This window comes from Triticum aestivum, chromosome 5A (genome assembly GCF_018294505.1).
Source record: "Triticum aestivum cultivar Chinese Spring chromosome 5A, IWGSC CS RefSeq v2.1, whole genome shotgun sequence".
In the NCBI taxonomy this organism is placed as follows: Eukaryota; Viridiplantae; Streptophyta; class Magnoliopsida; order Poales; family Poaceae; genus Triticum; species Triticum aestivum.
This window is the reverse complement of record NC_057806.1, coordinates 239968765-239986762: the sequence shown is the minus strand read 5'-3', so window position 1 is coordinate 239986762 and position 17998 is coordinate 239968765. Positions and strand designations below refer to the sequence as shown.

Genomic DNA, 17998 nt, shown 5'->3' with positions numbered 1-17998 from the left:
AGGCATCACAACATGACTCTACGACACAAGTACTTTATTTAAGGCTCAGAGAGCCATACATAACATACACATAGGTACGGGTCACACGACCCAGCATTCAAGTCATACAGTCATACAAACCAGCAGCGGAAGTAACTTGTCTGAGTACACACAACTAGTAAAATAAAAGAGGCTTGGAAAGCCTAGCTATACTACGTGGTCCTTCACAAGCTCAGGATCACCACCTGGGCCTTAGCCTACTCATTGATGTCAACGTCTACGAAGAACCCATCAGAAGGGGTTGCAGCGTCTTCTGTAAAAAATGTAATTATAGCAACATGAGTACAAAGGTACTCAGCAAGACTTACATCAGATCCTACATACATGCACATTATCAAGAAGGGTTGGTGGAGTTATTGCAGCAAGCCAGCTTTGACTCTTGGCTAGACTATCCTACGAGACTCCAATTTGAAATGGTTTTGCGCACACGAGTCCACTACTCACCACTTCAATACACTACCGAGGACCCACCTCCGTCTTCCCACGGAAGAGCCATCCTCGGCACTCACACTTATCTTGAGGCTTTTAGTAGTTTCCATTTACTTGTCTATGAACTGTATAGGCAACCAAGTAGTCCTTTACCGCGGACGCGGCTATTCGAATAGATCATGATAACCCTGCAGGGGTGTACTTCTTCATACACGCTCTCACCACTTACCGTCGTTTACACGACATGTACTCGGCAACCTTCAAGCGGAAGCCCAACGTGGGTGTCGGCCACGACCTACCTAATCACCTAAGTCTCTAATCCAGGTTTATCGCCTATCCAGGTTCCATCCGCAGGGAGTCCGGCCGAGGTTTCCCATACGGCCCCGAACGATGTGTACAGGGTTCCCGAGATACCTAACGGGTATTCGGTACACCGTGCCACGTACCTACCGCATCACAGCCCACCCCTACGGTCAGCGCTGTCCACGGCCTCCAGTAGGCTACAAACACCAGAAACTACTTGCAACTCCTGGACAGAGAACTAGGGTGAATAAGAAGCCGAGAGGGTCCATTGGTTTCGGGCCCAATGTATGGTAGTAGCTGATTCTTAAATCACACATACAGATCTCAGTGCTTAAGGTCGGCTTCAATGAAACAACCCACCATGTACTCCTACATGGCCTCTCATCGATACCTTTACCAAATCGTGTTCACCACACCACTCTCATTACCGACATAATCATTTCACTCTAGCCCATCACCCAGATGAACCAGACCTGACACGACTCTAAGCATAGCAGGCATAGCAAGGTAGGAACAACACATACATATGGCTCAAACCACTCCTACACATGCTAGTGGGTTTCATCTAGTTACTGTGGCAATGACAGGTCATGCAGAGGAAATGGGTTCAACTACCGTAGCACACAGCAGTTTGAAACGCGTTGTCTTAATGCAGTAAATGAGAGCAGGAGCGAGAACATGGGATTGTATCGATATGATCAAATGGTTGGTTGCTTGCCTGATGGTTCGATGCACTGATATGGCTCTTCGCTAGGGTAATCACGGTACTCCTCGGAGGCAGAACCTGCCGCAAAGAACACCGACACACAACCATCACCAAACAATGTGCGACAATATGATGCATGCATTAAACATGGCAATATGAGTGTGTTGGGCTAATGCAACTAAGACCAGAAGGGTTTGAACCAATTTGAACCAAAGATTCAAATTTCAAACTCATACATGGCCCTTTAAAGTGTTTTATCTTGTTCTGCATTAAACATCAAGTTAACTTGTTTAATCATGCATGAAAACAGTACAGATGGATAGATTGGATTTTTCTGATCATTTTTCATATATAACTTGTCTGATTTGGAGTTACAGATTAAAAGTTATGAATTTTTTAAGTTTAAACTATATTCTGGAATTTCCTATATTAGAATAAATCCAGAAATTAATTTATTGCGTCAGCCATGCGTCAGGATGACGTCAGGGTCAACGGAGACGTCCAGGTCAAACCTGACTGTGGGTCCAGGGTGTCAGGGTAATTAGTTTAGTTTAAAGTTTAATTAAAACTAACCCTATTTAGTTAACAGGGCTGGGCCCCACCTGTCATTGACTCATCGGGGTCAACCAGGGCCCACCCGCGGTCAAAACCAGGTCGGCTGCATCGGCGTTTAGCCGCCGGCGAGCCCGACGCGGCGGCGGAAGTGGTTTTGGCCGTTCCGGCAACCAAACGAGTCACGGAGGTCATCGGAGTGGAGCTGAGGAGGAGCCGCAGCTCTTGGTGGAGTCCGTTGGGGTCGGGGTGGCCGGAGTTGGCACCGGCGATGACTTTGGCGGCCACCGGAGTTCGGCCGAAGGCGAACTTGATGCTAGAGGGATCGGTGAGGTGCGGGGAGTAGCTGGTTAGGTGCTATGTGACGTGGTGAGCATGATGGACACCAAGTTGTGGCCGGAGGGTGACCGGGAGCACGTCGGCGACGAGCTCCGCGGCCGTGGGTGCGGTTGAGCTTCGGGAGGTCATTACATAGCTCGGGAGCAAGAAAAGAAGGGAGGGGAAGATGGTTAAGCTCACGGGGAGTTCGACGAAACACTTGATGCGGCCGGAGACGGGCCGGAGCGACGACGGCGTTGAAGGGGATCTCCGGCGACGGCGGTTCGGTCGAGGTCGATGTGGTGGACTCGGGCCTTGCGAGCGCTCGGGGCTCGGCTTGCTCGAAGGAGAGGAGGGTGGCGGAGCTCCTGGACACGGCGGCACGGTGTGGGGTTGACGGAGGGCGTGGCTACAGCGAGGGGGTGGCGGCGATGGCGTCGGCCATGGCGGGGGAGCGCGAGCGAGAGGAGTTGGGGGAGAATGGAGGTGTCCTGGGGGTTCACGGCTCGGCGTGGAGTTCATCCATCCAGCCACGAGGCGAGGAGGTGAAGCAGGGCGACGGCCAGCTGCGTGGCGCACGCTGCGGCCGCCGTCGGGCACCTGCCTGCCTGCCTGGCCGGCAAGCAGCTCGCTGGCGCGGCGCTGGGCTGGGCCGGCAGGTGGGCCGGGTGCTGGGCGCCAGGTAAGTTTTTTGTTATTTCTCCTGTTTTCTGTTTTTTAATTCCTCTGCAACTTTGTTGAATTATTAAAAATACTTAGGCAACTCCTAAAATCACCAAACTACTCCTGGTCCATAGTTGGATTATTTCCAACATGAAACATTTTAGTTTGGAGATATTTGAGCATTTGAAATATTTTATATAATGTTAAATGACCAAATTCAAATATTTATGATTTAATTCAAAGACCCTAAGATGGCCTAGGAAAATGTGCACCACTTTTGGCAGAGGTTCTGAACCAAGACAAAAATGATGGGCATTTTAGAAGGGCATTTCAGGTTCATTGAAAAAGTTTTTAGTAAACCCTAGTTGGTTTCAGAGGGGGCTGGGGGTTCTGTCATCCCCATTTCAGGTTTCTGATGAAAGAATAGACATGATGCAACACTCTAATGCATGAACTAGCTAGGGTGTGACATCAAAGGAATCCTCCTATCTTTGACTGAACACCCTTTTACTGGGATTTCGCATTCCTATTCCGATTGGCAGAAGCCTTTCTTTCTGTTTGTGCCGCCCTATGGCGATTTCTTACTCAACGTTTGCACTTTCTTACCAACTCTTGTACAAGTTAGGTTCAGCGTTGTTCTGACGATTAAGATTTCTCTGTTTGACGGTTTTTACCTTCAACAACCATTGTTGCATCACTTCTCGATAGCTTTAGTGCTCGGAGAGTAAGCATAGCATATTGTCAGCTAGTTATTTATTGATAGCAAACAGCCAGTAGGTCAAGCCGGAGCCTTCACTCACTCAGCTTGGGTCAGCATCGTATCTCTAATTGGCGGAGACGAACTCCAATCCACCCACTTCATTTGTTTCCCAAGGAGGGTCATCAGCGAGTCCGCTCTCCCCAAGGTAGTTAAAAGGCGTAGGTACGCATTCCCCTGCACCAATGTACCGAAGCACTTTACCTTTAATCACTAGATGGGCTCGAGCCAGGGTCCTATTTTCGTTCTCCATGACTTCAAAGCTGCTTCTCTTTATCAATTCTGGACAGTTCTATAAACATTGGTACCAGGGGTTCTATGACCAAAAATCTTATTTATTTTTTCTCCTGGCGTTTATGTATTTATTATCGCTGTCTAAATGCGATGACTGTCGTCAGCAAGTATCCAGTGCCCATAGTCGAAGAACTCCTGGATGTCTGGTGCCTCATGGTTTTCTAAATCCGATCTTAGAGCTGGTTATCACCAGATTCATATGGCAGCTGGCGATGAATTCAAAACAGCCTTCCAGACTCTGGAAGGGCACTACGAGTACAAGGTCATGTCCTTCGGCCTCGCGGGAGCACCAACCACCTTCTTGGGAGCCATGAACGCCACTCTCAAACAAACCCCTTCTGCGCAAATGCGCCCTGGTGTTATTTGACGACATTTTAGTCTACAGTGCCTCTCTTGAAGATCACACCATCCACTTGCAATCAGTGCTTGAGTTGTTAAGAAGGGATCAATGGCAAGTCAAACGCTCAAATTGCTCTTTCGCTCAACGCCAGTTATCCTATTTGGGCCATACTATCAGCCAGCATGGGGTTGCCACTGAAACCCACAAAATTAAGAACATTGCCAACTGGTCTTCTCTGCAATCAGTCAAAGAAGTCCGCAGCTTCTTAGGTTTGGCCGGCTATTACAAGCGCTTCGTTCGCCATTTTGGCATCATTGCAAAGCCACTGGCACATCTCCAGAAGAAACATGGGGAGATCCTGAGCTTTGAGGCAACTAAAGAAACAGGATGCTTTTCAGTTATATTTAAGAACAGAAGAGGAAGACAAAGCAACCCTAGGATTTCTTTGCTCCCAGTGCTTAATACGAAAAGCTCGACATAAACCCAAGGACGGGCAACCGCTGCTAAACCAGGATCTCCATCTCTTTGAATAAAAGCCATCCTTTCCATCGACCAGCCTACGAGCATCTTCGGTACTATAATGAAGGACGTTGACACTATCCCATTCTACGTAGCAGGGGTAATTCCAGAAACATCCTATCTAAAAATCATTTAGAGATAAGTTTCTATAGAAAGATAAGCGGGTGTACAAATGAACTTTCTTATGATACTATGATACTCAGATACCACTCATTGGATGGGACCGGTGGACCATTGATCGATAAAAAGTAGTAAATAAGCCCTTTTCTCGCAGGTACGAGAGATTGCACAACCTTGCCTTGAACGCTTGAAGTTCTAAATAAATCTGAAGAGGAAGGCCAATTGTATCATGTCAGCAATGGTACTCTCCTGGGCTATAGACTGTCACCTGCTTCAAGGTATCTTGCTTGTGAAAGCCGAACAAAGAAGAAAAGAACGAAATGGCGGTTCATCAGTAGTCAAAGGTGCAGACTTCATTCTTTGTTTCCTTCATCCTCTACCATTACGTTTTGCTTTTTAGGACTACCTAAAGGAAAGGAATAGAATGATCCATAGTCGTACCTACTTGAGGGCACCGAATGCATACAGCTTACGTCAACTTATATATATATATATATATATATATATATAATATTGATTCCATTCACACCCTTTGGGAACAGGAAACGGAGAACTTGTTGCTTTCTTCTGTTTTTGCTGTAGCTGAGGACAACTTAGATTGAAATGATTGACTTGATCTAGGTACGTGGTCCAAACGGATAGGTAGAATTACCCAGAGGGAGCCCTAGTTTCAGCATAAAAGGAAGAAGTCGGGTCCGTGCGCTTCCCCTTATCGGCTTGATCTTCTTCTGCCCCTCGGTAGAGTGAGTCTACTTAGCGAACTGGCAGGACGCGGAGATCGATTGATCAATATGCATATCGAGCATCTATAGTTATTCTCTCTTCCCAAAAGATATCTCTAGTCGCTTCCAACGTTTTGATGAGTAAGGGAGGGTATTTTCAACAAGATAACTATGGACGACCATCTTCCAATTTCCAATCTATATCTTTCATTGGGTAAGTAAGGGGAATAAGCAAGAACGGTGGAAAGCTTAAGAAAGTGCTAGTTCCTTTGCTGCGAATGGGTGGAATTGGTATCCCCAAAAGGTTGTTCTCTTAAAACCTCTGGCAAGGGGGTGTGGAAGAGTTCAAGTCTATCCCTTTGGTTAAGCTACTGTTGTTATACATCTCTACTATTATGGGCCACCACTTACTTAAAGGAAGTCGAGTACACATCTCCTTCAACCTGAAGGGCGAGGACCTGCAACGACGTAACGTTTGAAAGAAAAGTAACCAGCATAGGAGAGTGATCAGAAAGCATACGACTCGAGGGAGGGTTGGCTAATCAAATTAGAATGAAGATTCCGCTCTATATGATAAACGTTTGGTTGACTTTGATATGAAGTGTTGATTGTGTTTTCTATTCGTTTAGACCCCGATAGTGCTTCTCGTTGTGACTGAAGGAAGGTTCATTCTATGCAAGATATATGCTAGTTTACAAGCATGAGACCCTCCTTTCGGGCCGGTAGACAGAGGCCTCAGTTCCAACGAAATGGGGAGCAAAAAGAGGTCGTGTCATACCATACAAATGAAATGAATGAAATATATTCCTGTTGTTTTTGTGCCTATTAGTACTTCGCTCTGACCACATCAAGAGGAGTAGTTTGTTTTTCTTTTGTAAAGTGGGCCCAAGGAAATATATAGGAGAACATAGCTTGTTTTGTAGTAAGTAAATTCAAAGGCTCAAATCGTCTATATCAATGCAAGTCTAGCTGGATGGAGTGACTCATGCTTTCGAACCATAAACTAATGCCGCCTCTCGGGAGCGCATGTTACTATTTCATTCTCTGGAGCACAATCCAACGGAAAAAAGTATGTTTCCAACCTACACCTTTAGTTGTTCCAGCTCGTGAGGAAGACGACTATGGAATTCAGATTTCCTTTCTCTCGAAGCAAGCCAGTCCTTAATTAATGATAAGGAAGGAAGGAATTGCTCTTAGGCTTGTGAGTATTTTATCATATGGATGGGTTGTACAACCCTTACATGGTCTCTTGGCATGAAATTGGGTACTTTTCGTCTATGGCGAGATGGAAGTTATCTGCAAAGAATGCCAACTTAGGACCGTCAAAGTGGAAATCGTATCAACCCACCGAAACCGCTCTTTGGAATGGAATGCATAGTATTGTGCATTGGAATGGAAAAGTCGAATAATCAAGACATGGATCTAGTATCAACATGACCCAACTTCCATTCTCATGACCCAACTTATTCAATCACTTCCATTATCTTTCTATTGCTACAAATCGACAACAAAAAACATCCCTCGGAATTCCTGTTCGATAGGAAAAAATAGCTCTTCAACCAGAAATAGCAAGCAACATGTTTTTCTTCTCTCTTCCGGGCACACACCCTATCGGGTGACGCCACTGACAAACACCCTAAAGGGGAACGCAACACTTCCTATAACAGAAAAAGCAATATCTGAAATCTTTAAGCAACTAAAAAAGACGTATACTAAAAGATATGTGTTGAAAAGGGATGGTCAATAACAAGATGAACCCAATGCCCAATCTTCCCAATAGTATTCCTTAACTCTTGAATTGATACACTTGTTCATGGCATCTATTCTCTATCTTCACTTTTCACCTTCTCATCCTTAACCTCAGTGATCTGTTCCTCCTAGACATCCTTCTGCGTACAAAAACAGAAGAAGAAGCACGGGCATAAATCAATAGAATAGTTTAGTTTCATAAGTCTTTTTTGATTGGTATATCAATCATGGTTTATAGGGAAATAGTTAGAATAGGAAAGCTCTGTTAGTTACTAATGTTTGGGTTTTTGTTTACGGCAATAGTAGGTTTCTTGCTTGTCATATTTAGAATATAAGCATCAGTTACATTTGACGTCCAGCCTTTTTATAGAAGAGAAAGGAAGGTTAAGGGCAAGGGCGCAGCATAATATATAAGAAAAACTTGATCTTTGAGGGGAAATTTTTCCAACTAGACCGATAAATGAGAAAAAGTACCAGTCGTACCAAGAACCAAAGGCGCCAGCTTTCATTGATATATATACCGTATCTTTTAGCTGAAAAATCTATGGATAAGAACCGGCTCTGGGAGGAGGGGTGGCGCGACAGAGCAATGAAAAGCTGGGATCTTTCCTTATCTTCGGTCGTGACGCCTTTTCCTTTTGTATGAGAAAGCGCTACAAAACATCCTTCTCGCGGGTTATCTTCTACTCAAGCAAGCTCTCTCCTATTCTTCATCCACCAACTAGCAGGAACGTAGGAGCACAAGAGGGTCATCATCTTCTGAAACGATTGGCTTTCGATCTGCTTTCCAAGAGGTGGTTTCTGACATGACCAGAAAGAGTGGAATTCTTGTTAGGATTGGCATGTCAAGTTGCTTTCTCGGACCCTAACATAAACCACCTTATCCTCACTCAGATTGTTCTTTTGGACTGAGCAGAAGCACGACCTCTATCTGACGTTTTCTCTATCCCTTCTAATCTCTCAATGGCATTTCCATCTCTCGATTCAATCAATCAAGTAAGTCCGGATGACACTTGTCTTTATTTAGTGTTTCCCCGGCTATTCAGCCATTACTTGCATCTCAGGTTCTTTGTACCCTTTTTTAGTGCCATGCACACTGAGGTTTCTGGCATGACCGAATCTTTTGAGAATATCGCTTATTACGTTAATTTCTTCATCTTGATGTACTCAATCCATTCAAATTCCATAATTCCAATGCTATAATCCCTATATTAAGATGAAGTAAGAAAGCATCAGTCCTCTTATTTTCTGTCTTCTATGAAAGAATGTAGCTCGCTCTTTCAACCCGGGGCCCCCTCTGGGGAACTGTTTGAGTTTTAGCATCGACCCCATTTCCTTTTGATCGTATTACGCTTGACTCACTGCAAAACATTTCGCTTTCTGCGCCACGCTCGTACGTGGTTTACACTCCTAGCCTTTCATCTGACTTTGCCATCGGGCAATTGTTTGTTTTCAACTGGATTGGATTCCGAACCAAGAAAGATAGGCAACTTTCACTTGAAAGAAAGGAGCTTCAGAACTCTTGTATTCCACCGAATAAGAATAAGAATAAGAATAAGAGCAAGAAGGGGCTATCTTTGTGAAGGGACCGGCACCAGAAAGTAGATCATATGGCCTTTCTTTCGCCAAAATCAAGTAAAGCCCTGGCCCAAGAAATGCAGCAAAGCAAGTCGTCTTTGGTTTGGAGCTAAATTCCCGGATGTATAGGCTTGATCGAGTGCCTTACCTGAAATCGACGATATAAAGTGGGCTCTTTAGCTTGCTCCGACAGAGGTCTCCTTCTCCCTTAGCAGCGAGACCAGTCCCTACCTCTTTTCAATCAATCTTTCATACCGTATGCCTTTTCTACGCCTAAAACAAGTTCATGTCTCTCCTCTCTGAAGTCGGACCTTATTGAAAAGTAGTACGCTTTCTTTCGTGGTGTTCAGGATCCCATGCTTTGTAGTTCACGCATGGCTTTCTCTAACGAAGCTAATGCCAAATTAAAGACCTTAAACGGAAAGACACAGGAGGTGGCGAAAAACGAAAAAAGAGAAAGAGCTTACAAACTTCTCTGAACCCGGTAGCCAGCGGAGCCCTTATTCATGGGTTAGGGACTAGCATTGAACAAAGTTGGTGACAGCCGAAGAAAAAGTGAAAGGGCAAGTAAATAATCTAAACATGCGGGTAAGCAGCAAAAAAAGAATAAAAGTAACGCGCCCTACCTGTTAGTAAAGTAAGGCCTTCCAGAGCCTATCTAACACAGACATACACGCGGATGAGGACACAGAAATAAATGGACGTCGATCCGGTACTGAAATTGCATAGCAAAAAATGCAATATGTTCATACTTGATGAAACGCACATCATCCAATTCATGATTTAAGAACAAGAGAACGAGATATTGACTTTTTTTACATCTGTAACTACATTCTCACATTTCTTTTTTGATCTCATGACTTTTTATGTGATCGGAAAACGAATGAGATCAGAAAGATAGGCGGACGACTTGACCATAAGGTCGGATGTTTTCGTGAGCAGTAAGCAGCGGATCTCCCCTTTTGGGGGAAAGCTGGTGGCCCTTTTGGCGTGTTAATTCTTTCGACGGGGCGGCCTTCTTCGTTCGGTAGATCCGGTCGAGGTGGTTTTCGTTTACCAGCGCGTAGGTGGTCTAAGTTCCTATGACCGAGTCTTTCTGGCCCCTGTGAACATATTTTCTTAATGTATTAAAGAGGGCCTCTCTAACCGGTGAAAAGTGGTAGGTGTCCACTAACGGCTATTCCTGGCTCGGCTCCGATAACGCAATTCCGGGAGGAGTCGGTAGTTGGGCACTGGATCCCTTCGGACCTGGAGAACGTGTGACACTGGGTCGGGGTTTGGTGAACCAACAGGTCGCTCCTTTAGTTGAAGTATCGGGCCCCTTTTTCGTTGCCTAGGTTACACCTTCGGAATACCCCAGACGGGGATTTCGCTCTATTCCCCCCAATCTTCACTTTACGCCACGCCGACTCTCCGTCGTGGAATTAGACCAAGGGTCGAAGACCCATACCATAGGACCCCGTCTCCCGTATCTTATCTTTCGCGCGTAGGAGATCGAGACACAGCCTTAGGGCTATGGGGAAAGTGGATCGATTGCCCTAGAATTACAACTACGTAGAGGGTCTCTACAAGTCTATAAATAAGTTCCAAAAAATTGATCGGTAGTAGTCCGGTCGCACCCGAACAATAATATTCCAGAGGGAAATGCACCTAAGATCAAATATTTTGAGCCGGCTTCCGTGGAAAATTCAGACTTTCTTTTTGATGCTGCGATCACATAAAAACATAAACTTTGAAGCTCAATAGCTAAATACATGGCAATTAAATCATGAGCCGGGATCATTAAGAGCATACTGCGAGTAGGAAGTGGAATTAATACAATGAATTCAGAAGCATCAAACCTCTCTTTTTCGAAAAAATCGAAACACATCGAAATGGTACCAGCCGTACTTAATAATAGAAGGATTTGGCAGAAATATGTAAAATTGTCCCTCCTAAAAAAATTATTCCAGAATAAATGGGCAATAGTTAGGAGAGGTGCGCCAGCGGCGAGCAGAAGCAAGGTTATTAGATACCGAAGGAAAGCCCGGCCAGAACCACACGTGCAAGTTTCCCTGCATGTGGCTCGTCCGTGATAACTTCTTCGGATTTGCGTGAACTAGCGGACCGATCACTAAGTGGTTAGTACCTCCAGCATGAGCGAACCTTTTCAGAACTGGTTAGGAATGGGCGCCACTATCCCAGCCCGGATCCAGCCAGGTTCTATTGATCATGTCCCCTTCCCAACAGTTGTATCTTGTCTTGGGGCGTCTTTCTTTGGCTTTACTATCAAGCCAGACGCGGCGCCCTTTCGCATTATCATCTACCGCCCTTTCTTTCCTCCCGTCCCTTCACGCATGAAGATCGTCGTATGTATGTTCGACTTCGGTTGCCGGTGCAATAGAATTGGCGGGAGTATATTATGGCAGGATCAGTCACCTGGGCAAACCAAAACCCTCCTCCAAGAAGAATTGTGCTATGCCCCCCCCCCCCGATATCCCTATAGAGCGAAAGAGCTGCCTGGTGATCCCTAGGTTGCAGCACGTCCGGTCGTTAACTCCTCGCTAGCTGCCGCCGTTTCTAGGACCGACCGACGCCTCACCTGCATGCACAGGTACCTACGTAGTGTAGTGTCGGTCGCACATTCATAATAGCGTTCGGACTCATGTGCCTTCCTGAACCAGGGGAGTTCCCTTGCTCCTGCTGCGTACGATTAGCCGGCCTTGCGGCGGCAAAAGGATTAGGACGTCCCCCCATGCTAAGGTTCCCTGCGGTCCGGCCGCATTAGGTTAGGGAGCTGGGCGATAATAGCTCCTCCGCATCCCAAGCGCGCTGCCCTCCTAGGCGCGCAACACTAAGTAATCCAAGCCAACCCACATTACTAACTAACGGTGGATAATCATCTTTCTTAGAGGTACTAAATACAACTCCATGAATGAGCAAAATGAAGGTTGCGTTAATGATAAAGATCTCTGGGGAAACCGCTAAAAAAAGATTGAACATGTGGTTCCGAGTTTCGATAACTTCTTCTACTTTCATTTCCTCCGTCTTCCAAATCGCAGAGTTAATTCAAAAGCCTAGGTGTTATTACTGAGCTGCTGCTCTTTTTTCTCTAATTCCCTTCTCAGATCCTCCGACTACTCCTCCTTATCCTACTCACTCGAAGTTTCGTTGGTCATTTATTGTTTTTTTAGCCTCTTTGACAAAGTTAGTAAGAAGAAAAACCTCGATCTTCAGTACACTTCACACCCACACAATCTCTATTTGAAACTAACACTCCATTTCCAGATAGCGAGCGATCGCTCAGCAATGATACCGCGCCGGACGAAGTACCTATCCCCGGGGACCACGCTTTTTTACTTGTTTCCTTTTTTTCTTTCTATACGAAATTCAGACGATTTCGTTTGTGTTCATGTTGGCGATTTCAGATGTGAATGAGGCCGGTCGTCTCCCCTTCCTACGGGTTCCCCAGTGACACATCAACCACGCCCCTTCCTTTTCTCTGATCATAAATAACCTGATCTCTTTCTTTCGAATTCATCCCCTTCTTTCTAATTCAAAAAAGAAAGGGGGGGCGGTAAGGCAGGCTCGCAACTTACAAAGGGCACTCGCTGCTCGCAGGCCTGCTCTTTCTATTATGATTTCTATGTCTATGAAAGCTCCTTTGACTCCAGCCCCATAAGCTATTCTTTCACCTGCACCAGCTCTTGGTCTTTGTCCAGGACAAAGATATCGCAATAGTGGAATAAGGAAGTGCAAGTTGGCGATCGAAGCAAAGGAAAGATCAAGCCGAAGAGGATACCTGGGGCCATCTAAGACGGCTGTAGTAAATAGCTTACACGACTGATCAGGCTCATCAACCTATGGAACCTCACGCTATGTTGCTATGATTCTTTTATCACGAAAGCATGTCGGGCGAAGGAATAAAACGCGTACAACACTAGCAAGAAGAGACTTGCCAAAGAATTCGATGCCTCACAGGATCCTGCAAAAGCGGAGTCCAAAAAAGCACGAGTCGGGTCGGCGGTTTCAGATTCAGATAGTTCAGTTCAATCATCATCTGACACCTTTCGGTGCCATTCCTTTTGAAACTGGCGTTTCTTTTGTCAAAGAATTCGATGCCCCTGTGAAAAACCGAGTCAAGAAAGAGGTAAGGGCCGGGTCAGAGGCGGAACAGACATTCAAAGCAACCGAACCATAGATCCAGCTTTGCAGGACAAGCATAACGAAAGTAAGCATTTGGCCAGACATTCAAATAAACCCTATATCTAGAAATCCATCATCCCTGTCTGAACGGTCTAAGCATCATATCTTTTTCTTTTCACTTCCGCTGCATCGTCCGGACATCAGAAATAGCTGCATTAGCAGCATCTCGCTACAACTCCCTTGGCAACCCTAGCACCAACAGGAACAACTCAGTTCAAGCTAGCAACAACTAACAATTTCTACTTCCTCGAACAAGAGCTTGCTTTTAGTTCACGTTAGCTACATTCGTTTTAATAGAAAGATGGGAAAGGCTAGGTTAGCAGAAGACTATGCTTGTGCCACAAACTTATTGCTTCGGAGAAGCATTTCTTCAATGAATCTTACTCAGTACAGTATTCATAAGGGACCTGTATCTAAATATTCTGTTCTAACATTCCTATTTTGGTTGGAAGTTTCTCAAATGAAAGAGCACAACCCTTTCCATCACTTCTCTACATACTGGCATTCGGAGCTAGGAGCAGAGAAGAGAAGTCAATCGGAAGAATCGTAAAAGCCTGGAGCTCAAACATTGCGTTCTACACTTTACTTTTGTTTTGTATCTCTGAAACAGGAGTGAAAAGAAATCAGCTCATCCACCGCTAACTAAACAGGGCGAAACTAGCTCTTCTTTGGTTTCCCTGGGTCCAAGTTGGGGCAAAACCTGCTCTTTTCCCGCAAAAAGTCTATCGTACTAGGTGGCGCGACACGCGACATAGGTAGTAAAGTAGTGATTTTGGGCCCAATTCATACTTCTTTTTTGATTGGAATTCTTATCCTAGCTCGGCCTACTCGCGAGATGTTAGCCTTCAGCCTGATTACATAAAGCATAGCACTTCTGATCGATTTGAATATTCCATTCCCTATTTCCTTGAGCGCTTTCACCATTAACCCATGGGTGCCAAGACCATCCCCCCGGCTCTTTCTTCTTCTACTTCATATAATAGAACACAAGGATCGAACCTACTTTGCTTTAAGTCTGTTTACTTTTTAACGCCGTCTACGGAGAGACAAGATGAGAGAGGAGAGAGGAAGCTGAACGACAAGAGCTGACGAAGTCCAATCAAGCTGAGGCCTGGAAAGAGTTAAGAAAAAACACCTTCTACCTGCATTCATGGGTGCTCAACGATAGATTCCACATCAAGATAGGCAAAGCGGGATACAGCTCGTTTATTACCTCAAAGAAAACAAGAAACAGTCTTTTCTAATCACGGAACACGAGAATAGCATGCACGGGAGAAGGATTTAGGGAAAGGTACACGCTGCTTTTTCGGAGTCTATAGGGGAAAGGTACACGATGATTTTTCGGAGTCTATAGGGGAAGATTCCACCAGCCCCAATTGCTTTGGGTGAGAGATCGAACCTCCACTCGTTTCTGGTTTCTGCTTTCTCCCTAGGGAAAGAAGATATGATACTTTTCGAAGAATGCAATCCCCGCATTCCGGCCCTGCTCTGCAAATCAACATCTGAAGATCTACGGGTCACCATAGTCTTCTGATCCACTAATAAGATTCCGCGCTCGAGATGATGTGATCTGAACGAAAAGATAGATACATCCGAGCTGCCCAAGGATATGGTCTGGGTACCGATCTGCTAGGATAAGGGGGAGATCCTAGTACTCAAAAGGCTGGGTAAATTTCGAAATTAAGCGGAGGAAATCCACCAATAAGAGAGTAATAGAAAATACTGTTATCATGAAGAAATTCTTTCAATCCATTAAGAAGATACTTAATTCGTTATACAATAGAGACGGGGAAAAAGATGATGATAAAAAACTCCACAATAATAAGAAATCCAAGAAAAAAGATATAACGGATGAGGAAGGAGCTAAAGAACCTATCAACAATGATGCATCTAGTGGCAGTAATGATGCATCTACTTCTACTTCCCCTAACCCTAATGATGGTTCTAGTTCCACTAATGATGGAACAAATCCAAATGTGAAAACTAGTGCACCTAAGCACGACGATCATGGTATAATCCACCATTTTATATGGGGTGGTGGTAGTTCAAACGGTGGAGATAGTTCCAACAGTGGTTGGACTTCCTACTTGAATTCACCTATTGATAGATTTGTGAAAAATCGAAAAACATTTACCAATTTAGATCAAAGAGGTCTAAATGGTTTTATTGCCAAAATAATAGGGTTTATAGGTCCAACAACAATTGTGCTTCCATTCTTTTATAACAGTTGGATGCCGAGGATAGGTTTGTTTTCCATGTTTGTTAGAGAGCCACACGACTTTCAAATAGGAGTTAGCGTACGACCATATACCACGTTTCACAATTATGGAACTCTAGTTATGGAATATGTATATATAAAATATTTGTTCCACGCTCAGGTAGGCTGGCGACAATATAAATGTATATATTTGATAAGTTTAAAGAAATAAATGATTCGCTAGGTTTGTTTTTTATCGATAATATTTACTTAAGGGATACTTTTGACGTTATTCAGCGATTCTCACATAGCGGTCTTGGTTTGAAATCCCTTTTGAAACGTGAAATCATAAACAAGTTGGTTGAAGTAGTAATACCATTTTATGATGAGAATTCTAAGTCGTATGTGTACGGTTATTTTGCTTTTCTAGTATACGCAGGGTTATTTTGTACTGTCTGGTATAAGTATATACCTTGGGATCCATATATAAAACCTGCTGATTTAGCTCCACCATCACTGGATGTATTTAACACCTATCATGCCGATGTCGTGGGTTATAAGAAGGTCACATACCTGATTACTAAGGACATTGTCCAAACAAACTATGGTAGACACCTTTAAACAGCCATCATTTAACGAAGTAGTAAATTCGAATGACTACAACCTTGATCAATCTGATCACAAAGTGCGTTTTTCATGCTTATGCACTGGTATCATGGTTTCTATGTTGTTAGTAACAAAAACACTTCTTCCACATTAAACAGTACTGCATAGATACAAGTTTAGCACAATGAATTTCTGAGTTATTTCACACAAGGAATTTACAAGCTAATGAAAATCAATAGATTTATAGGATATCTATCTAAATACGGCTCCTATCGTTTAAGGTTAGTAAATACATACTAGGAAATGCTCTTCAGGGATACCAGAACTGGAAGATCCTTTCAAGGGGAAACAGGACCTTAATAAGCGCCATCCCGAGACTTGGACTCGAGGGATGGTAAGATCAATAGGAGAAGGAGATATGATACAATTACTATGATCAGGATACCTTATATGAGCCATACTTATCCAGGGAATCAATCGCGTGAGGGTGTTGTTGATAGAGCGAGCTCTGGCCAGGAGAGGCTAGAGCGAGTGATAGCAACGGAAAGGTAAGATCAAGAAGGAAACAAGGCTTAAGAGGACCCTAATGTACCAATACTTTAGGCATTCCAACTTCCAATACATACTTATCATGGAATGAAATCCAAGAGGAGCAAGCATATCACTGCGAATAGCTAGCTGAAATCAAGGGTGCTATCACAATATTCAATGGAATCGTTACATCAGAATAAGATAGACCCGCTTCGATGCTGTATTCAGTATGTCAGCTAGGAGCCAGAACTCACTATGCCATAGTCATACAATAAAAATGTGTATTAACAGCAATATCTAGACAGGCAGGATGGATTAATTATGTTGATGGCCAAGATAAGGTGCTCAAAGGGGAAGCACTCTTCATCAAGTAATGACCCTTGGGGCGGGTACTGCGAAAAGAAAGCAACGCATAAGCTCTTGTTCCTAATACGGTTCGAAAGTAGTGCACAGAAAAGCGGTACTTCGGTCGGAAAGAAAGCTGCAGGAGGGTTAGTGCTAAAATCTTCTTGTTCGGATGGTTGAGAGAAGGAGGTGTGTCCTATGGCAGATACACCGATTGATCGAGAGGCCTCAAGGCCACCGGAGGGAGAAATAGTGATAGCAACACTTACAAGGAATGCTGGGATAAGTTGGGAAGAAGGCAAAGATACTGGCGACTAGATCCTTGTGGCAGATTGGAAGATACCGATATCTCTATTTCAATTTGTTGATTGATGGTTTAAGGAAATGGCAGTGGTCCAAATCTTGCACATTTGCTGTTACTTCTATGTATAAGTTCCTTGCTCAGGTGTGGCCCAGCTTTCATATCTTATTGGGATAGCTACATTGCCCTGGCCGGGTATTGCGAAGGAAGGAAACACCTTGTCCGAGTCAGGCGATGCTAAAGGATGGATTAAAAAACTCATGGATGCTATCTCTGTTATTGCTGCTTAATGCCCTATTTATACCGATCTAGCTTATAGCTGGGATTTCTAGAAAGATAAGCTGATGCAGCCCTCAGGGATGGAGTGCCTAAACTAACCTTCCTGAACAGAAGTAGCAGAGGTAGAAGATATGTAAATCGTACCATCAAGGGGAAATGCACTATTGTTATGCTTGGGCCAGGTTAGCTGATCAAGGGAATATTCCTATCGGAAGAACAATCAGAAAATAAGGAGATAGTCAGTTGGCACTTTTCACACAAGAACCGCTTTTCGTATTAAGCACGGGAGTCGTAAGGAAAGACCTCTGCGTAGCTATCAGAACGAATTAATGAACGAAATAAACGAATTCCGGTGAAACCAAGGCGAATTTCTGAGCCAGCAGTGGGAAAAAGATGCCAAGTATTGAGATGCAACATTATGAATGGTGCGATCCGAAGTCTTACTATTTACTCCAAATTGACTCA

General features: G+C 44.3%; 1 protein-coding gene across 1 annotated transcript in view; it reads right to left on the bottom strand.

The window, feature by feature from the left end:
• Window positions 1-11553, bottom strand: part of LOC123102881 (NADH-ubiquinone oxidoreductase chain 2-like) — a 36636-nt gene extending 25083 nt beyond the window's left edge. The window contains exon 1 of the mRNA XM_044524340.1: window positions 10709-11553. Coding sequence (XP_044380275.1) covers window positions 10709-10959 — 251 coding nt within the window. The 5' untranslated portion in view covers window positions 10960-11553. The remainder of the gene's footprint in view (window positions 1-10708) is intronic.
• Between the last annotated feature and the right edge of the window lie 6445 nt (window positions 11554-17998).